Raw genomic sequence first — 23445 nt, forward strand, 5'->3', positions numbered from 1 at the left:
AGCCACGTATACAATGACACGACAGAGAAAACGTAATTGGTTTGGGATAACCCTATAATATAAATATATATATATATATATTTATATATATATATATAGTTTTTTTGTAGACTTGAGGACTTTTTATACTTCAGGACTTTGTAGATTTAAGGACCCTTTAGACTTCAGGAGTTTTGGTATACACTTTAGGACTTTTTATACGCAATAAGGACTTGTTATACACACTTCAGTACTTTTTTATACACACTTCAGAACTATTTATACACACGTCAGGACTTAAGATAGAGATAAGGAATTGTTGTATAGACATCAGGATTTATATATATATATACTTCAGGACTTTTGTACAGACTTCAGGACTTTTAAATATAATTCAGGAATTTTATGTAGATTTCAGGACTTATATAGACTTCAGGACTTTTTATGTAGACTTTAGGACTTATGTAGACTTCAGGACTTATTTAAACTCCAGGAATTTTACAGACTTCACGACGTTTAGATTTCACATGCACTATCCTTGTTTTTCTGCATGAGTCTGTTGTCATTTTTCAGTACTTTTCATTTTTCTCTCTTTAATGTCTCTCTCATCTGCAACTCTTGTTCTTGTATTCTATGTGAGTATTCCATGTGTTCCCTGAGCTCCTGCCGTAATTCTTGTACTTGTTTGTTTAGCCTATACATACAGCCACGATAGTGGTCTCAGTCATCTTGTATTCCTTTTCTTTTGTGGTAATGGATATGGATGGCCATTGCCAATAGAACCGATTGGTGCTGCAACTGTTCCTATGGAAGTAGATGAGGTACTCCTCATTGCATCACCGATATGTTTTGTGTTTGAAAGCAATGGAGTAACTCCAGTTGTAATACCTGCTCTTGAAGGTAAGGATGTAGACACTTTAGTAGTTTTCTCTCCAATATATGGGAATGTTGCTTACAGTGGAACATCAGTCACATTCTATATGTATGCCTGAGGTTTCTTTAAAGATCCACCAAGTATAAAGGAAGCTAGAAAGTTATAATATTTAGTTGTTGTTGTTGTTTTTATTTATTCTTCTGCCAGGTTGTTTTTGAACATACCTGAAGAACATGTATTTAGATATCTCCATTTCCCTTCAATTTCCTGCACTGTCACATACCTACAATCTACAGGAAAGTGTAACACTTCACTGCCTGGGTAATCTATTCTGTGTACTAATAAAAAAAAAAAGAAGGATTAATTGAATTAATATGTCATTAATAAATCACCCATTGAACTACTGAAAACAATCAAATATAGGCCATAACAGCAAAAAAGCAAGAGAAACAACCTAATTTGGTCAAACTAGAAAAGCTACTAGTATCCAAACTGCTTTAATCATGAATATACAAGTAGTTCAAAACTATTGAATTCTGTGACTAATATATTGTCAAAAGATACTTTTTATTTGCATGAATCAAGTCAGAAATAAACATGGTTACAGGCAGAATGAGGCAAAGCAGTGCCAAGTACTTGTAAACATTGGACTTATTTATAACAAATAGGACAATTCCATTGCTTTGAAAGCAGTGTCATCAATTTTGTTGCATTTAGATAACAACTGTTTTGGCTGGTCATGGGACTGACATCAAACAAGATGAAGGATTGATCAATTCAAGGCCTAAAGATAGGTCAAGCTAGACAGAGAAAACAGCAGCGAAAATGCCACGAAATGGAAAGTAAAATACAACACCTGAAAGAAGATTGGAGATACATTAAAGTAGCTGGGATCAAGTGAAAGAGTGGAGCAGTGAAAGAAAAGATGGTGGATCCCACAGGTTAGGCAATGAATACATTCATTACCCTAGCTTTCTTTAAATAGAAATTGGCCATGACCACCAATTCAGCCCATAAGCCACTCAATGAAGAGAATTTGGTCTTCTGTCTGGAAAAAATGAGTGTAGGACAGGGCATATATTTCATCAATCCAATTACTACAACAACAGCAAACCATCCACAATTAAGCATAATAGGGGCTGAAGCTTTGCTGAGTTATGAGTAATTCATTTTCAACCATTCCCACATGCACAAGTGTAATGATAAGACTTCTAACATGGGTGATGATGCGGATGAAACTGTCTTGAGACATGGTACATGGTGACTAGGCATATTTACATGTGGTAACTTGGCATATCGCTGACTTCAGAACAACAGACTGAATTGTTTTTAATTTCCTATGTTATGAAGCCTGTATCATGCATGACTTGGACCTATTTCACTGTACAGGAAGAAAAGCAAACGGGCACCAAAATATCTTCTTCTTTTCTCGGTACAAGGCCTTATACTAGAGTCTTTGGGACACACAATCAAGGAGTTGGCCCTGGCCGCTACCTACCAGACCTCTGCAATGTAGATTTATTTTTCTAGAGGCATGAAGTGGCACAAGTGACCTTTGGGCTAGTATACACTAAGATGTGACAGGGTTTAACATGGCAAACCTTTTTCCTATCAGGAAGCAAGGATAGTACCCCTTACAGAGGCCTTTGTAGCTTGGAATTTAATGAACCACGCCCTTGATTCAATTAACTGATGGCAGGGTTCAAACTGCCAACACCTCAACCTCTGTCACCAATTGCAACACTCTTATTACCCAATCAGCCAGTGAGCATGCATCCAATAATGGGATTCATCAAGAACATGGAGGATGAAATACAAACATCATATTCTTTATCATCTTTGAAATATAATTTATTCATTTGTGAGTACACACCCTAGGACTGCCTAAGATATTGGGCCTTGCCTGACCATGTAATACCTCAAAGAGGAAACAAAAAATATATGAAAACCAAAATAGGTCAAAAATAAAATAAAACCGTAATTGAAAGAAAATTTATGAAAAATCATAAACAAAATTCTAGATTATTCAAATAATTAATGAAATCAACATTATTTGTGACGTGGGAAGAAGATATTGTACTCAAAATAGTAACAAGCCATTTGGATAAGTTGTAAGTGACGGATCCTGTGGAACTGATACCTGATTGGCTCTCACCGACCAATCAGCAGCCGGCTTCGGGTCCCGGAAGGCTTGAACACCCGGAGATGTGATGCTGGGTGTTGGTGTCCGTTTTACATCTCCCTTGGCAGTAGCAGGAAATAATAACGTTCTGCATGTGACGTTGAATGTCGGATTGAATTTTAGGATGTATAACGCCTCGTTGCTCCGTAGGCGTCAACGTCTCTGTCTAGTATGGGGAACTTCTGGAGGAGGTGTTGACGTCGCAGATTTCCGTGCTCTCTTCCCTTATATAATGCTGATACACATCCCCTTGCTGGAGATCAACGTGGATATGTTCTGTCAAGGTGTAACCATAAAGTCTAACCCCACCACCAATTTTTGCGTTCGTCCCAGGAATTGAACTCGGGTTCTTAGAAGATAGTGATCACCCAAGATACCATACAAGAAGAATACGAACAACTGTAAGCAGTGAAGGAACAGAAGAAAAACGCATCTCGTTAACGATTTCCAAAGTCTTTTATAACGATAACATTTATATTCTTGTGACAAGTGGCACTGAAACATCAGTCCAAGTCCCCAGTTGGGTGCATTTGACGTCGATTTTGAAAACCGCCTGTTTAGCAAAACTCCACTACCACCACAACAATCGCCCTAGGCCGGCGTCATGATGTCGTCTCCGTCGTTTCCTCGGGTGCCGATGTGGATGTCCAGGTTCTTCATGGCCTCGCTTCGTCTGCAAACGTCCACAACTCCCGAAGCAGCCACAGCACCTGCGATCAAATAGAAATGGTTCGAGAATTGTGGGAAAGGAGCCCCGGCTGGCTCAGTGGCGCCGTGCTCGCACGACACGAGGGAGACCCTAATAGTCTTCCCTGGAACAGACACAGAACAAAGATGTTGGTGGTAAGGGCCTGTTCGCACCAGGGTTTGCACCCTGTTGGGTCACCTGGTGGCTTATTCAGACAAAACACTCACACAATCCCTGTCCAATACCTTCCTACGACATGCTCACACTACCATGACATCAGAATCCTCTAGAACCTCGCTCATCAAAGTATGTAGAGCAACAATAAGCTAACGCGCGTAGGGAAGAAATAACCGGAGACACACGCACATCTTTGATGAGTGTGCAGAACCGAGGGAACGGCACTCTGTCTCCAAACCGGACTAAGATCTCAGCTTCGACTCGACTACCTTTCCTCCACGTTTTTACATGAGAAGAGCTCACAGCCTACCAGCCAGTGACGTAGAAACAGAGCCACGCTGATACAACTGAAACAACGGTTCAACATGTCCTCCTGCACACGCATGAGAGAGTCCGTGGTCCATTGTCGACAACTGTGTGTGGGGCTATGGGTTCCCAGTCAGTGCAGAAGCTCGAGGCAGCAATCATTGTAACGATTTTAATCGTTACAATGATTGCTGCCTCGAGCTTCTGCACTGACTGGGAACCCATAGCCCCACACACAGTTGTCGACAATGGACCACGGACTCTCTCATGCGTGTGCAGGAGGACATGTTGAACCGTTGTTTCAGTTGTATCAGCGTGGCTCTGTTTCTACGTCACTGGCTGGTAGGCTGTGAGCTCTTCTCATGTAAAAACGTGGAGGAAAGGTAGTCGAGTCGGATATCATGTAGAATAATAATAATTATTATTATTCTACATGATATCCGATGTGGAGAGAGACCTGGTGACAAGGTCACTGAATATTGTGTGACTCCTCGCCTGCCACGCCGCGAACGCGCTCACCCATAACTATATTTTGGTTGGACTTGTTGCCCTAAAGCAAACTGGGGTTTGGTGTAACCCCAAAAGGCAACCCAGATCGGATGCCTTGCAACGAAACTGGGAGGACTGGGTTGTTTAAAGGGTTCCTCGTGTCGTCGTTATTTACAGCAATGATGATGCTCATTACTATTGGCAAATATAACCTCTTCTGTGTTTTCAATATCAACCAAAACTCTCCATCTTTCTTGTAGTTTCACCTGGCATGGTTAGTTTTATTGATTACACTAGTAGTTGTTTGTTCATTTATTATGTAAAAGGTATATTAAAATGCAACACGGAAAGAACAGCTTGTGGTAGAAGAGAAAATATTCTGTGCAATATTTCTACATATGGTCTTTGTTCGGTGTTTCTATAGGTACACGAGGTGATGCGAGTGTTTAATTTTATTATTTAATATATTGTACCTCCGAATTTAAGGATGAAGTCCGGAGGCCTTCTTACCTACCTTGGGTGCAGTAGATGTCGCCTTACTTCCCTGAAAGTCTTTTGCACGTGTCCCTGCATTCTTGCTTGTTCTTAAAGACACTTGGAGCAGGCCTGCATTGAAAATCTGTGTAGACGCAGTCCCGAATGTTTCTGAAAGAGGCAAAGGGATGATAATTTATTCGATTTTGTTGAAAGTTTGTATTGGTGTCCGAAGGGAGAGGGGCGTCCACCGTTGATAGTCTTTGGAACAGAAGTAAGCAATGATAAAGACTAAAGACCAACAAAAGTAGAGGGTCTGATGGGCTTGAATATACTAATGACGATGATTCGAAAAGGGATCGTGTGTTTGATGAGTAGGATCTCGGTACTGTTGACTAGAGTACGTGCACACACACACACACACACACACACACACACACACACACACACACACACACACACACACACACACACACACACACACGCACACACACACACACACACACCAACCTGGGTCATTTTGTGTTTATACTGACCGAGATCAAATAGGTCATCTACGAATGGGGAACCCTCGAGTTAGTGACATCCTTGTTGTCAGCAATGTATCCTGATCTTCAGGCCTGTCCATGGCTTCGGTTTGGCCCCCAAACCCGAGTGTGCCCTTGGTAGGAGGAGTCCCACCAATATCACCATCACTGGGAAATGATCAAAGTGTTCGCCAGGACGCAGTGATCTCTGTGGATCTTGGTGCTGCTGGACATATTATTATTACTTTATATCACTGATAATTAGCCAGCGTTTCTATCACACAGGATTGGCCAGCAGGCCAGGCCATCCCAGGTCATTTTGTGTTAGCGTGGTATGTTGTATATCATACCATTATCGTACATTGTAATTGTGTGTTGCTTATTTGTATATCATACCATTATCGTACATTGTATTTGTGTGTTGCTTATTTGGGGAATTATATGTTTCCCCCTCTTTATAAAATTTTCATATGTTTTGTTGTTTATTGTTTTGTTATTTATTGTAATTATGTGTACATTATGTATATTTGTAATCATACTGGATATCTCAAATGCGATGCACGTCTTTCCCGCGCAAATTGGCGGCTTGGCGTCAGTGGAGAGCCAGCTCTCTTTGTATACACACGTATTAGTTGTAGTGTCAGTGATTACAGTGTAATTTCCACAAATGACTTTCATTGCCACCCAGTACAACTTTTATGTCGTCACAAGGGCCATCCAAGCCGAACCCCCTCCACACCTACTCACCTCTCGTAGACCCATCCATAGCCAAGACTCTTGCAGTTGCCATAACTAATTGGCCGTATGAGGCACCTGCCTGAATGACTGGGCCTGCCTGAATGACTGGAGGCGTTGCCTGGGGGAGGATAGGAAGAAGTATACATAAAGAGTTAACAGGATTTTTCATACATTCATGGATTAATCAAGTCATTAGTTTACTGAGACATTCGTTTTTTTTTTTTATATCAGTAGTCTCCTTTCTGGTATCCATAATTGCCCAGACCAGAAGATCTATATAGAAAAGTAATATCAAAGAACTGCACGACTAAATGGATAGAATATAAACAAAAACGTAGGATTATATCGACTGTGTATTTCTGAGTACTTAATTGTAGAGTAGGAGCAGGGAGCTAAACTTGTGGAGTTTTGTCTTCTTTCCTCCAATTATCTCATCACGTTTTGAATTTGGTTGTGAGCTCGCTTTCTCCAGTTCTTAACCCATTAAACTCCGATGACAAGATTCTTGTCATTTGGTCAAACAAAACAAAAAATCATAAAACACCAAAATGTTTGATCAAACACCAGAAAAATATGACGCCAGTCCTCGCTTCGCTCGCGAGCGAAGCGAGGAGGACTGGCGTCATATTTTTCTGGTGTTTGATCAAACATTTTGGTGTTTTATGATTTTTTGTTTTGTTTGACCAAATGACAAGAATCTTGTCATCGGAGTTTAATGGGTTAAGGCATTCTAGAAATTGATGAAGATATATGGTAAATTGTTTACCAACGTCTCTTTAGAAATTTTCTTTTTAATTTGTCCCTATGGCCTCTTGACTCTCCCTTGTTCTAGAGTCAATGTTTCCCAACCCCAGGGTAAACTACCCTAGTGGGGTAATGGACCCATATTTTTGGGCTAATGGATGTTCTGTGTGAGAAGAGGTAGCCTGACCAAGTCAATCGGTTTAACTCTCTCCAATTACATATATATCACTACACTCTACACTTCTACAGTCTACGACTCTACACTCAGGATATATCACTACATTGCAGGATTTGTACGTACCCGCCTATCTGCAGTGACGTCACTACAAACGACACGTGATCTGAATGGCTGGCGCTGTGCTTTTTTGTATTATTATTGTTGTATTGACTATTCTGCATTTATGATGGTTGATGTTCATATACATAAAAGTGGAAAAGTTTGCATTTGTGTTGGATCCTTCAATATATATAGCCAATAGTGGGCAGTTCATCAGGTGACAGCGAAATAAAAAAAACATCCGATATTACCGGGTATATGTTCAATGGGGTAATTGATAACTGCAAAATTGAATTTTGGGGTAATCATTTCGAAAAGGTTGGGAAACACTGTTCAAAACCAAGAGATAATCTCTAACTTTGATCTATTCTCTTTAAGGTCCTTATAGACGCTATGAAGTCACCTCTTTGCTTTCTTTCAATGGTGATAGGTCCAATGCTTTTATTTATTCTTTTATACTTTTTCCTATTTAGTTTTATCTGCAAAGTTGAAAACCAATTTGGTCGCTGCCCTTTGTATTCTTTAAACATGTTTTACATCTTTCTCCCTACGTGGAGAGCACACCACTGCAGCATATACAAGTCTAGGGCGTATCATCCATTGTATTTTTCTTTTTTTCCCTCAGCTATGTGGTGGAAAGCCACTGTTACATTCGATAAAAGACGACAAGGCTATCCAACGGTTTTGCTCTCTCTCTGTCTCTGTCTCTCTCTCTCTCTCTCTCTCTCTCTCTCTCTCACACACACACACACACACACACACACACACACACACACACACACACACACTCTATTAAAAAGACAGAATTCTTATAACCATTCAATTTCTTCTTAGCGTTCTTAGTTTTTATAATAATTTGTTTTCCTTCAATTGGGCGAGTATAAACTATGTTTCCATGCTCTTCCACTTATTTCTTAACGTTTCGTCTTTAATGAGACATCTTCAGGATCTAAGTGTAATGATAGGATCATGAATATTTACAAATAAGATACATGTACATTATGAAATAATATATAATTTGTATTTATCTTATTTGTAACTATCCATTGTCCCTTTGTTTGCCTGTCTGTCTGTGTGCGCCTCTTTCTTTAAACATTTCCATCTCTCCCTTTCTCATGCGCATTAGCGCTTGTGCGTGTATGCACCGTATACTTTTGACATTGGGTATTCTTAACTTTGGTGTTTAGGCCCACGGACTACCCAACGTTAACTTTGTCCGCCCACGTTGAGGCTGGTCGAAAAAAAAGGTTATCAATGTTATTAACATACTAATGTTCATACAAAGTAATTCAAACCCTTTAACTATCAAGTAGAGAATGCCACTACACCACACAATCACTTGCTCCTAAAGGGGCAACTATGTTCAAGCAAAACAGCACTATTCTCTGTATACATGTGGATCAAGAATTCAAATCTCTACGTATTTGTAAACATATGATCACTAGTCCTTTACTTACTTGGGGCAAAGGTGCCACAGCACAATGCCAAGGCCAATGCAATTACGAGGGAGACTTGCATCTTGTCGAGCTGTCCACAAGCGTGGGCTGGGGTGACTTCTTACGTCGATAGACTTGGTTGGTGTGGAGCTGCCATAGTCCCGTCGCTTATTATAAGAATACTCCGCAGGCTGCCAGATACCTCTTGCACATTCGTCATTTAGCATTCGTCATTTATTCCATAAGTATCTATTCGAGTAGTCTGAGTGTTTGAGTACAATAGACTGCAAGAACATACCTGAATGTCTTAGAACAGGTCCGTGAACACCTACGCATATGGATGCGTTCAATGAAGGAAATATCTTGTCGTGAATAATCATTGTTGTACCTCAGGCAAACTCGGCTGTCTCTGACGTCATGGGGCATATTTCCAGATGGAGGAAAACAGGAAACAGGTATTATGTCGACATTCTATTTCTTGCAAATTATTCACAAAGCTTTCGTATCCAATTTACTTTATATACCTGTGTGTTGAAACTTGTCATTTAGTACATTATTTCATCTTTGTCTATATTCTTTGGCGCGTCGTCTTTGACGGTGGTGATTGTATTTTTCTCGGAAACGATCTTTGATAGTCGGGGGAATATTCAGTTCAGAAGAAATGTTTCTCTTTCCCGCATATTTTCTGAATATGTCGATTCAGTTGGACAGCTTCATGAAAAGTGAAACATACAAGTAAAACATTACGTCATTAATCACAAAATATGAGATTGAAAAAAAAAAACACATACACACACACAGACGAAAGAATACGTGCATTTGGAAACTCAGCATATAACTCAGACATATTGGGAACATTTGTTTTATACCGAAATCTTGAATTATATTTTTTGTCGACAAAAAATCAGCCAGAAGTATTGCTGCCACTTCCGCCGACGATGTCGCCGTCGGTATTGCGGTATTTTCATAAATCCCAGCATGTTTGGAGGTATTCTAGGAAAAAAAAATGTAGCCAACAAGGCGTTTTTTTTCCTTATATATTCAAGCCAAAATTGGCAAAACTTATCTAATATTAATCTAGAATGAAATAACAACATCAATCATATCCTAACCTTACTAGGCCAGTCAATAGGGATGAATAAGGAAAAAAATTAAGGAAAGCTGCAATATGCTTTATTTTCTTCCTAATGTGGTTCTTAATAATGTATTAATTTTGCACCCCTCTACCTTCCCGGATTTAGCCGCCATTTTGAAAAAATGGCGGAAAAAACGTTTTTTTCCAAATATCTCGCTTGAAATGCATTTTACAGAGAAAGTAGTCGAGACAAAAAATAATGTACATAAAATTTCCTATAATATTTGTCCCTGTCATGTTTTCCATAGGTTGCATCGTTTTTGCGCTAGAGCTGTGGAAAGATTCACATATAATATTTTATACTTTCCATTTCCGAGTTTAGTCTCGAATATCTTCTCCCAAGGGTGTCCTTCCTCCTTGATTCTGGCTTAGGACAGACAGTGATTGCTCACTGGCGGAGTTACCACCCTTGCACCCAACCATCCACCCAAAATGTGAAGTTATCAATCATAGTTATTGCTAGCCTATATCAGTTATCAATTTTATAGCAATTGTCTTGTTTGCTAGTACTTTTTTGCTTGTTATCTTGTAGAATTACAACAACAAGGAAATTGACTGTTGTCTTACAATATATTTTTTTCTGATTCAATGAGCTGTTTCACTTTCTGGCATTAGGAAGTTTTCTAACATGGCATCAAGAGGATCATCACAGTCATCTTCATGAACGATGATGTCAACATTTGAACATGACAGGCCCTTGCAAGAAGCACATATCATGGAACATTTTAAGCCTGCCTTTCTACAGCTGCAGGAGGTGGTCCCACAACCTTTGTGGCACTTGCAAGATACAATATTTATCAGTTCTGGTGGAGCAGGGTCTTTATCTGTAGTGACTGGTACCAGTCCTTTTGAAGTAGCCTTCCATCCCCACTGCGTAGGTGGCAAGTCATTTCCCAACCACTTCTGCACTTGGTGATAAGTACGTAAGGAATGAAATCTGGCTGCTGCTTCTGTTGGAGGTAAAGAAGCCAAAGAGAAATCTATTTTGTTTAGCGCCTGGACAAAACACTGATATCGTGCATCACAAAGGGATTTGCATTCATTAGCTCCGTATAGCTGAATAATGAAAGCCTCGCCTACTTCAGCAATCTGTTCAGGTACAGCAGATGGGTCTCTAAATTTACCAACAAGATCTTGCAGTTGTCCCCGTTTTTCCAATAGCTTTATGAACTTCAGTTTACCCTGTCTGAAGAAGGCTGAAGTAGTATCAGCCCCACTAAATGCATGTAAGAAAAGGATGTTGTCCTTGATAACTGAACCAAATTTCATGGAAGATGGTGTGTAGAGTTTACTTTCTATATTTCCTTTACCTGGTTTTAACATATAGATATTTGTGTTTGATTCACCCAAGGCTGTAAGGATGATTAAGAGGTCTACATCTTCTCCAACTATTGTTACAGATTTAGCTTTGGTTGACTCTTCAATAGCAGTTGCAACAATCAGTGTGTCTGCATCTTCAATTGCTTGTTTGACAGTAAACCCCTCGTTGGTCAATTTAGTGCTAAGCATTGCAATAAGTCAGCTCTTATTTCTTTCATTTAGAAGAAACTTACTTTGGCTTAATATTGCTGACATTGTTTCATCAAACATGATTTCTCTGGTGCAAGTAATCATTCGTCGAGCACGTTCAGCACATTTTGTACTTTTTTCCGCTAGGTTTTCTGGATAACCATCAAATACAATAATGGAACTTTTCTTGTAATGCTTCTTTACATACTCAGTGTACCTGTTTAAAATTTCTGAGAATATCTCCCCCTTTTGCCAAACAACTCGATGCATCAGAAATCCTCCGTCAATAACATATTCTGTATCTCCAACAATTCCTGTGTCACTGAGTGGTGCAAATACTTCATACATCATGGATTTCTTTGTCTTACGCATTCCTGATTCATCAAAAAGAGACACAGGGTATGGGGCTAGCTCATAAACAAAATTAAGCTTGAATAGTTCATGTGAGTTCTTTGTGAATGATATCCTCCTGAATAACATCTCAGGCTCAACTGCACATACATCATCTCTTATTTTCATTCCTGTCATGGCAGCTCCCAAGGGTATGACCCTTTTCTTTCTTTGGAACTTGACTGCGCCAAAGTTGCTACCGATCATATTAAACATTGAGTTAATTCCAACATCATATGCATTATGTGGATTGGTTTCTACATCTCCCGTTACTCCTGTGCTGATCGACATAATGTTATCAATATCTGGAAATGGTGAGTGGGATAAGAACCAGTCTGCAAAGTGCTGAATATCTTGATTGTCTCTTAAGATGCGAGCCTTTCTGGCATCCACATGCTGTTCTCCTGTACTGTAAGCAACATCACAATATTCCTCAATTTTCTCTGTGACCCTGAGATTTATAGGCATTCCAAGGACCCATTTGGTCAGCATCGAGTCTGTCATTCCTCTACCATGTGTCAGTCCACCAGAACTCTTCATTGACCTCATCAGTGTTTGTTCAATTGTCATATCAGACCAAATCCCTGACCAAAATTTCTCTGACCGCCTTATTGTAAAAAAACCTTTTTGAACATAATCTTGAAATTCCTTTGGGGTCAGGCGTCCCTTCAAGTTATACATGTCTTGTAAATACAAGTGTGCTGATTTTGCATATAAAAAATGACCACTGGCATGAAAGTAAGGTAGCATTTTTTGGATCGTGTCCAGGTGCAGTTTCCAGTTACCCGAGCGTATACATATACGAGTACATACTTCTTTGCCCCATTCATCTTTTCTCATTTCACCAGCTTTCAAAATAGTATCCTTAACATGCAGCATCTCTATACAGTGCACAGATTCACGATCACCTAAATATTTTTTGCTTTCTTTTTTCAAAAAGTCACTTGATGCATCTTTTCCACAAAAGAGACAATCATGAAGAAAATCAAACTGTAATTCTTGACTTCTCAGTGACGTTGTCGGCACTTGCGAGGTTTTCTGCCTTGCTTGGAAAGTTTCAGCTCTCCGTTCTTTTGTATACACTTTTCTACATTTTTCATGCACTTTCACACTTTTTAGTCCTTCTAACAGAGAATGTTTTCCGTCTTTCCACTTAATGCTATAATCAATCAGTGTCTTTATTCCTTTCTCTTTAACTTCTCTAGTCTCACCCACAGAAAGCTGTCCATCGTATATTAAACATTTCCCCAATGAAGATATTTTGCACCAACAACTGCCTGGGGTTTCACTGAAGCTTTAACTATCTATTTTAATAGTTCTGAAACAAAAGAAAGACTATAATCAAGTTAGGAACTTAGATATTTTATTCAGTATAGCATACAAAGGAAATTATTATATGATCTTTGTGCACTGTAGGTATCAAATAAAGATAAACACAATCTTTTCGCACATTTAGCGCAAAAACAGTGAGGTATATCACAAAATTGAATAAATTAACTTTTGTAGAAAATTTTTTGTAAAATAAATTTTGTTTCGATGCATTTTTCGTTAAAATTAGTTTCTAGTGAGATATTTGGAAAAAAAACTGTTTTTGGTCGCCATTTTTTCAAGATGGCGGCCAAATCCGGGGGGGTAGAGGAGTGCAAAATTAATATGTTATTAAGTAAGGTATTATAAACACATTAAAGCTTATTGCAGCTTTCCCTGATTTTTTTCCTTATTCGCCTTTTTTTACTCCTCTATTGACTGGCCTATACCAAATGTTTAAAAACATGTTCCTAAGTTGATAAGTGTATGAATTTAATTTTCTTGTGAATTTTGCCATAATATAATTACCTCCCAATGGGTCCTTTTCCCGACATAGGGTCCGCATGCTCGGAGCTAACCTAACCTAAACTATCTTAACCTTACTTAACCCAACCTTCTTTGACAAGATGTGAAAAATGAAAAATGCACAGGGAATGTATAGAAAATGAAATATAACAATAAATATTAATTAAAGTAACATAAAACATATAGATAAACAAATTAATGAACAAGTGAATAAATAAATAAATGAATAAATGAAATAGGATAAACAAAACATGGCGTCACCCAAAAGCTTGCATTATCAACTACTCGCAAATTGGGCACGGAACATATTTTGGTAGGGATACTAGGCAGGAAGGTGAAACGTATTACTGAGATTCTCAATAGACTAGATTATCTCCGACGAAGACGTCTTGATAAAAACAGGGAGAAAAATGAGCGAGGCCTTTAGTCAATATTTTCTCTCGGTAATTGCAAAAGAGAGGTTAGATATGGTGCCTGACGGCAACCTGTTCTTCAGTGGGGAAGAGTGAGATAGACTCTCTAGCATCAGCATTAACCCATTAAACTCCGATGACAAGATGTCTTGTCATTTGGTCAAATAAAACAAAAAATCATAAAACACCAAAATGTTTGATCAAACACCAGAAAAATATGACGTCAGTCCTCGCTTCGCTCGCGCTTCGCTGCGAGCGAAGCGAGGACTGACGTCATATTTTTCTGGTGTTTGATCAAACATTTTGGTGTTTTATGATTTTTTGTTTTATTTGACCAAATGACAAGACATCTTGTCATCGGAGTTTAATGGGTTAACAAGGAAGATGCAGTCAGACAGATAATAGATCTACATACAGACCAAAGGCTTTTTCCCCCTTACAAGGGAGGTAGCCAAAAAACAAAGGCATAAAAACCATTCCCACCCATTCCATCCCTAATACACTCCACTCCCCTCCACCCTCTACCCTCCCTCTTATCTTGGCACCTCCTGATTGAATTGATAATAGATTGAAAGCTACAAAATCCCCTGGTCCAGCCGGCTGAAATTTTTGCGAGGGTACTAAGAAAGTACTAATTTGAAATGTGTGGGCAATTAACGGAGGTATGTAGTAAGTCGGTTGACACTAGATTTGTGAGGTATGTAGTTAGTCGGTTGGCACTAGATTTGTGAGGTATGTGGTAAGTCGGTTGACACTAGATTTGTGAGGTATGTAGTTAGTCGGTTGACACTAGATTTGTGAGGTATGTAGCAAGTCGGTTGACACTAGATTTGTGAGGTATGTAGCAAGTCGGTTGACACTAGATTTGTGAGGTATGTAGTAAGTCAGTTGACACTAGATTTGTGAGGTATGTATCAAGTCGGTTGACACTAGATTTGTGCCTATTTCTTGGAGGGCAGAGAAATGTTGTTTCTGTATTTCAAAATGGTGATAGATCATCTACATACAACTACAGACCAATCAGTTTGACGTCGGTTATAGGTAAAATGCTGGAATCATTAATAGCAAATAGTATCAGGGAACATTTAGTGAGGCATAATTCTATTCATGACTCACAGCACAGGCTCACCAAGGATAGGTCGTGTGTAACTAATTTTTTTATCATTTTACACTAATGTCTCCAAGGTGACAGATAACAATGATAGTTACGATGTTTTATACCTCGAATTTAGCAAAAAGTTCGAAAAAGTGTCCCACCTGTCTTCTGTTGTGCCCTCTAGTATTATTTATGGCGTTCATAAAATCTAAGAAAAAAAAACATATATATATATATATATATATATATATATATATATATATATATGAGTAAACTTGTTTCTTCACTAGTCGGATCATTAACCCGGCTAGTAGCTACGGGTTTTTCTTTAATATCACTCATGGCATTCGTGTAACCTGAGAAAATCAAAACACATCTTAATGTGGGCGATTTTTTAGCGTTTAGTTTACTCTTTTCTAGCCAGCAAGAAAAGGTAAAGATGAGAATATAACTTTTTTTGGGTGACAATATCATCGTCACTATGTAAACAATACATCACATTCGAATACTATAAATTCAACATGTGGGCCACAATTGATAAGAAAAATGAAATATGTTTTTAGATGAAATAGTTATTTCTTTTTGAATTTCCATAGCTTGAAGCAGGGAATCTCAACCTTTCTCTCGTTACGAACCCCGAGAGTTATCAGACCATCGACCCGTACCACCGTTAAACTGACACTCTGGAAAGACGCAGAGTGCGGGGTGATCTAGTAGAGGTGTTCAAGTGGATCAAAGGCTTTAACAAGGGTGATGCAAACAAGGTCATCATATTAAAACAACAGGGCAGGACTCGCAGTAATGGATTTAAACTGGGCAAATTTAGATTTAAGAAGGAATTGGGCAAGAATTGGTTTACTAATAGGGTGGTCGACGAATGGAATAGACTTAGTAACCATGTAGTAAGCGCTGAAACTATCCGTTGTTTTAAGAAATGATTAGACAGCTTTATGGATGGGGATGACAGGTGGTGATGGATACGGAGCTGCCTAGTGTAGGCCTTATGGTCTACTGCAGTCTCCTTCATTCTTATGTTCTTATGTAATGTAAAATGGCAATGGTACCGCAGTGGATATCAAATGGTTCAAGTTGTAATGACTTTATTCATCAGTTAAGGTTTACCATAGGTGTTCTGTCTCCACTGCAGATTTCAACATTTGGGTAATCTTTCCCTGGTCATCATCTAAGTGCCTCTGGAAGCCGTCCCGCGGGCCCCAGGTTGAGAACCCCTGACTTGAAGGAACTTGTAAATACAACAAAAGTTAATTTCTTAAGATCGCGTCGAAATCTTCGGTTCAGTTGTTCGACATGTTTGTCTTGGTAAACAAGTCACGGCTGAATATCCGCAATATTAATATGATATATTCTTTTATCTCAATGCTTCAGCATTTATTTTACCTGTCGCAAATAAAAGCAATCCCTACATGATCTAAAGAGATCTAGAGTGAATCTTCTAGAAACCGAATTGATGGAAGTCTAGAGCCGGAGTATTGACATGGGAAAAGACAGAAGAATTACAGTCCATAACCTAAGCAAAATGTAACAGAATGCTTTTGGACTCCGGTCCACCACGGCCCCAGCGGACAATTCTGTAGGTGTTCTGTCTTCTGTGCTTGCTAGATGGTGATCCGAACGGAGGTAATTATTGCTCGTATTTTGTCTTTATTTATCTATCTATTCAGTCATCTATTCATTCATTCATTCATTTGTTTGTTTATTGATTTATTGATCTTATATACAATTGTATATTTGTTTGTATATCAATTTATCTACTTATTCACTCATCTATTATATTCTTCTACTTATTTATTCATATCTTCATTTATTTTCTATTTATCTATTACTAATTACCTATTTGTTTATGCATTATATCTGCTGTTTTTTTTTTCTTTTATCTATGTAATTATTTATTTATTTATTCACTTGTTTATTAATTAACTAATTCATTAACTAATCACTTTATTTATATATTCATTTATTCATTTGCCTCCTCTACTATCATTGGCCTCTGCAGAATTTCTTTCTCAAATGTCAACCGACAAGAAAAAACGATATTTTTTCAGAGTGTGGACAAGGGTGAAAAATCAAGCAGGTAACGATTTATGTTAATTCTCGAATTTTATTAAATCATAAAATGAAAGACAAACAGAAAATTATAAATCGTAAACATTACGAAATATAAGAAAAAATTAGGAACATGTTAGTAAATATTTGACCTGGGTAGAATATGATTGTTTATTTACATAATTGTTAACAGTTTCTTTGAGAACAGTAAAGATTTTCTTTAGAATAGATCTACACTAAGTAGACAGCCATTTTCCTCATTTCCCGTGCAATAGTCTCTCTTACTATTCACAGGCGTCCCTGCAATCTTCAAGAGATTCAAAGTTGTTTTCGTTGCCTTGGCAACCACCATATTGGAATTGTTCACAACGCTGGGTAGCACTGTTGAATCCCCACCTGTACATCAAGGCTTCACAAGGACCTTGGTCGAATTTCAGGTGACAGTTGGCTGATTTGAAAGAGAAAATAAAATTCATTAATTGAATGATTAATCAATTGATTAATCGATTCATTGAACCCATTAAACTCCGATGACAAGATGTCTTGTCATTTGGTCAAATAAAACAAAAAATCATAAAACACCAAAATGTTTGATCAAACACCAGAAAAATATGACGTCAATCCTCGCTTCGCTCGCAGCGAAGCGAGGACTGACGTCATATTTTTCTGGTGTTTGATCAAACATTTTGGTGTTTTATGATTTTTTGTTTTATTTGACCAAATGACAAGACATCTTGTCATCGGAGTTTAATGGGTTAAGGACTAAAATAAACTCATAAACACACGTTCAAAGTGTAGATAACAACACATGGGCTCAATTCGGAAAGGAAACAGATATGACGTCATAGATCAATTCGATTCAGGAGGAAAATGACATGACGTCACGACAAGTGCAACATTCAACTGGCTCCAATATTGACGTTGTCTCGTAATTTGCTCGTCTATTCAAGACGTCATAACATCATTTGTCTTTCCAAATATCATAGTTTAGTCATTTTAACTTTATTAATTCTTTTTTCCAAATAATCATATCTATCATCATCAATGAAAGCTAATACAGTCATATATTTATGAAAAAACATACATAGGCCTATATACATACATATACGCGGCATAATTGTCAATGACCTAAAACGCATCCCTAACTGCGCATGCGCCAGCTGTGACTTCATTCAAGCTCCAAGCATCTGATCCGAAAAGACACAATTGGTAGTTTGTTTATAGACCTCTCTCTCAGCTGTATACCCAAACTTTTAAGTATGTATAATGTTAGTACACTTTCCTTTTTAAGAGAGTGTGTGCTTCCTCATCCCACCACTCACTACACACACACACACACACACACACACATATATATATATATTTATATATATATACATATGTATATACATATATATACAATATACATACATATATACATACATATATATATATATATATATATATTACACACACACACACACACACACACACACACACACACACACACACACACACACTCCACATTCGAGAGGGTGGAGTCTAAAGTTGTGCTGCGATGGTTTGTTCAGTTAGCATCATTAAGTGAACGAAGGTGGAGCGCGCGTTCGCTGTCGAGGCATCCTTTTCCAGCAGTCGCTCAATCATCGCCACGCAAGGTGCATTCTGTACACATTTCAATATTGCGGCCCGTGGTCATGTTCCTGGCTGGCCAGCAGTCGATTTTTTCATGAGTAAACATCTTTAAGAAAACTGGTGATGTGAAGGGAAAAAAAAAAAATTGGCTTCCACCAACAGCAAGGTCGCCCCAAAACACTGACGCGGTAAGGCTTTCTGTTTTGCGATCCCTTCAACGCTCTGCCCGCAGACATGCAGCTGCTGTTGGGTTGTCTGCTCGTTCTGTGAGGCGAATCCTTCATGAGGAACTAAGATTTCACGGCACACACAGCGCGTGTGTCAATGTTTGGGTTTTGCGGCAACAGGACCCCTCATCTCCTTAACCCATCATTCAACTCCGATGACAAGATGTCTTGTCATTTGGTCAAATAAAACAAAAAATCATAAAACACCAAAATGTTTGATCAAACACCAGAAAAATATGACGTCAGCAGTCCTCGCTTCGCTGCGAGCGAAGCGAGGACTGACGTCATATTTTTCTGGTGTTTGATCAAACATTTTGGTGTTTTATGATTTTTTGTTTTATTTGACCAAATGACAAGACATCTTGTCATCGAAGTTGAATGGGTTAAACGAAAGTTCATTTGAAATACTCGAACTGTCTCATCTCAGACACTGCAGATATAAGCGCAGTGTGGCAAGCCGTCGCTGCATTGACATCTGCTACAGTCCTTCGTCCATGTCACTTTGCCACTACATTGGAGACCCACGGTTTGCCCTGCAGGGGAAGCAAGTGACATGTAAGACACACAAAGACACAGACACGAAAGACACGTAAGGCAAAAAACAGAAGTTATTGAGACACAGACGTACATTTCAGAGGACACACAGAGTTGTACAAACCGGTGTAGTATACAATCCACAGATAACACAAACCCAAACAATACACGGAGGCACAAACTCACACACACACATACACACGCACACACACGCACACGCACACACACACACACACACACACACACACACACACACACACACACACACACACACACACACACGCACAAGTACATATTCTAGATGATATTAGGGCCGAACTCACCTGTGCAGGGCTCCTTTGTGCAGATGGGGCGGCCGTTTTTACAATGACACCAATTGCATTCCACTCTCCACTTTCCTGTACCTGAGCAATCTGAACTGGCTGGAAGGCGGCAGGAGAAAGAATAAGCAGAATCGGTACGGTGTTGAACCGTATTAAAACACGAACATATGATGCGGTCAGAATATCTGCCCAGGACATGTGGCTGGCCACACGAAACTCGTTTTCTTTTTAACCTGCCAGCAGTCCATCTAATTCAGACTAAGACAAACTGGTTTCACTTTCAAAGGGTGTAACGGGAACACATCTCGAGCCTGGCGGGCTTTCGACACTTGTCCGCCGGACATCAGACCAGGAAACACCAAATCGCGCAACATACCTCTCTTAGATTTGCACTTTACAACTCATCGCAGTAAGTGCCTCAACTGGACATTTGTGGACTTTTAACTAAGACATATGGCCTCGAACATACTCCCCATCTCCGGACATTTGACCAGCAGACATTTCGCTACTGAACACACAAAAATATACCATTTTACGGTACACCTCTTCGCATCATCGCAGCTAAGAATAACGCTAGTAACCCATCGCCGACAAAAAGGAAGGGTCCCAGACTGTCAGGACGTAGACGCAACCCAGAAGTAAGCAGAAGCAACTTCGCCAATACGTTTGGCATTGAAGATTCTTAACGACGGTGTTTGGGCCAACGGGCTACTTAACTTTGATTCTGTTCGCTCATGCTGAGACTGGTCCATGAGAAAGCGTCATCAAGGTTATTTTCACATGAACGTCCTCACAAACGAATTCAAATCCTTCAACTATCAAGGTAAGTACATCTCACACACACACTCCTGAATGAAATGATTGCACATTCAAGCAAAAGGTACATTAGTTTCATTCTCCCTAACCTTTTAGATTTAGAATTTTGGCTTCTACCATTTGTAAATATGTGATTACTGTATTTCTACTTACGGTTGGAATAACCGACGGCGCACAGTGCCAAGGCCACCGTAATTACAAGAGAGACCTGCATCCTGCCGATATTGTGGTCGAGACCTAAGTGTCGTCGACGATTGTCTCACAAAGTGTGAAGCCTCAAGTCCTACCGTGTTTTGCAGGTTGCCAGATATAGTTTTACCATTTCTTACTTACTTCATTATTCCACAAACATCTTTTCGATTTGTTTGAATGTCTGATTACAGTACTATGCAAAAACAAACCTGATTGCCACGAAATGGGATCATGAACGCCCACGTCATTGGTTGTGTAATATAAAAGAAATTAACTAGTTGATCAGACAGACGTCATGGGGAAAACCCACCCGCTTGTGCTGTCCACATCTCTGCGTCCTTTGGAACACCTTCTTTCACTGTGATGGCTGTACCTCTTGGAGAATTTATTTTGTAGAAGAACTCCTTTGCAAGGGTTCTTGTGTAGGTCTTTTAAAGTTTTACCCTTCCGACAACAAGACCTACTTATCAATGACTTAAAACACATTCCCAACTGCACATGCACCAGCCATGACGTCATTCAAGCTCCAAGCATCTGATCCGTAAAAACACAATTGGTAGTTTGTTTATAGACCTCTCTCTCAGCTGTATACTCAAACTTTTAAGAATGTATAATGTTAGTACACTTTTTTTAAGAGAGATGATGATGTATATTTTCACTGTTTCCCTAGAGGTGAGAAAGAGGTGGGCTCAGAGAGACAAGATATTGTCAACAACCGTGACATTGCACCAATTTGTAGCTCACGTCTTAAGAAAAGTAAACATGAAAAAAAAAAAAAGAGAAACTGCTCATTCTCTCAGTTCCAAAATAACCATATATGAGTTAAAGATGGGAAAATTTATTCTGCTATTTATCTACACAACAATGTCACGTGCATCTTGACACACTACAGATCTGGTAGCACAGCATGTATCGAGTGGATGGCCTTTATTTTTTAATGACAGGGAAAAGGAAATTCAACAACAGCAACGACAACAACAACAACAACTTTGAATACAAAGACACCATGAGTTCCTGGCACCTAGAAACCAAGTCACAACAACAGCCTATATTTTCGGCTCGGGCACTATCGTCAGTGATGTCTATTCAAATATGTAAACAAAACAACCCCTGGCTCAGTTATTGCGTACGAAACAAAATCTGCCAACTTCGCTCCAAACAAAAGAATAGCACATGCATACGAAAGAAATTGAATTTTGACGTTTGGTGCCTGTTCTCTTAACATTTTTTTTTTTTTTTTTTTTTTTTTTTTTTTTACCACTACCTGAATCTGGGAATCCCCATTGTCAGGGCAGAAAATTTTCCTGGTCACTCGCCCATGCTAAGTTTCCCATCGGGTCCCTTCCCCGTCTTCAAAACTAGTTGGGGTTGTTTGCAGACGCACCTCGGCTTGTCGTTTCATGTTCTTCCCGCGATAGTTTGACGTTGCATTTCTTTGTCCGCACGTTCCACATGACGAGGCAATTTTTCATTTATTTGTTTATATATCTACTCGTTTATCTATTGATTTATTTATTTGTTCTTTTTAAATATTCATTGATTGATTGATTGATTTATATATATATATATATATATATATATATATATATATATATTATATATATATATATATATATATATATATATATTCATTTATTTATTTATTTTTATTCCTTATTTATTTATGTATATACGTATTTAATAATTTACTTATCTATTAATTCATCTGTTCAATTATTTATTTATTATTCATTTATTTATTTATCTATCTAATTATTTACTTATTTATCTATTCACATATTTATTTGTTTAGGTTATGTTAGGTTAGGTAAAGTTAGCTTTGGGTTGTGCCTTTAGTGACGAAGTTCGTTGAGGAAGGTGAAAGAGATCAATGGCGGAGGAAAATCATCGACACGTTTCTAGGAATCTGCAACCTTGACTGGATTCTGTGAAGCAGCCGACGCTTCTCCCAAAAGAATGCTCTAGTTTTTTCCATTCCTTTTGTTATTGTATTTTGTTATCATTATCATTATTTTTATTATTATTATTATTATTATTATTATTATTATTATTATTATTATTATTATTATTATTATTATTATTATTATTATTATTATTATTATTATTATTATTATTATTATTATTATTATTATTATTATTATTATTATTATTATTATTATTATTATTATTATTATTATTATTGTTATCATTAATATTACTATTATTATTATTACTATTATTATTATTATTATTATTATCATTATTATTATTATCATTAATATTATTACTACCATTATCATCATCATCATTATTATTATTATTATTATTATTGTTATTATTGTTGTTGTTGTTATCATCATTATCATTACTATTATCATTATTATTATTAGTAGTAGTAGTACTATTATTTATACTTAAGTTTTCTGGAA

The 23445-nt window shown here is 38.2% G+C and overlaps 1 protein-coding gene across 2 annotated transcripts; it reads right to left on the bottom strand.

Moving 5' to 3' along the window:
- Window positions 1-17366: 17366 nt before the first annotated feature.
- On the bottom strand, window positions 17367-21136 carry LOC143031992 (kunitz-type anticoagulant protein Ir-CPI-like). Of its 2 annotated transcripts, XM_076196419.1 has the most exons (4): window positions 20999-21136; window positions 20030-20128; window positions 19581-19705; window positions 17546-17779 (listed from the first exon to the last, which is right to left on the bottom strand). In XM_076196419.1, exons 1-3 carry the CDS (start codon window positions 21057-21059, stop codon window positions 19596-19598), a joined length of 270 nt encoding a protein of 89 aa, XP_076052534.1. In that variant the 5' UTR covers window positions 21060-21136; the 3' UTR covers window positions 17546-17779; window positions 19581-19595. The 2 variants fall into 2 exon arrangements, with proteins under 2 accessions (XP_076052533.1, XP_076052534.1); XM_076196418.1 differs by lacking the exon at window positions 19581-19705 and having other exon boundaries at window positions 17367-17779; window positions 20999-21135.
- Between the last annotated feature and the right edge of the window lie 2309 nt (window positions 21137-23445).

This window comes from Oratosquilla oratoria, chromosome 12, assembly GCF_046742065.1.
Source record: "Oratosquilla oratoria isolate Oo_2021 chromosome 12, ASM4674206v1, whole genome shotgun sequence".
Lineage (NCBI taxonomy): Eukaryota > Metazoa > Arthropoda > Malacostraca > Stomatopoda > Squillidae > Oratosquilla > Oratosquilla oratoria.

Excerpts from the sequence above, each read along its gene's own strand:
- LOC143031992 (XM_076196418.1), bottom strand. The coding sequence starts at position 21,059 with ATGCAGGTCTCTCTTGTAATTACGGTGGCCTTGGCACTGTGCGCCGTC. Across the intron at positions 20,129-20,998 it reads CGCCGTCGGTTATTCCAACC|CCAGTTCAGATTGCTCAGGT; the intron begins GTAAGTAGAAAT and ends GCCGCCTTCCAG. Across the intron at positions 17,780-20,029 it reads CACAAAGGAGCCCTGCACAG|CCAACTGTCACCTGAAATTC; the intron begins GTGAGTTCGGCC and ends CTTTCAAATCAG.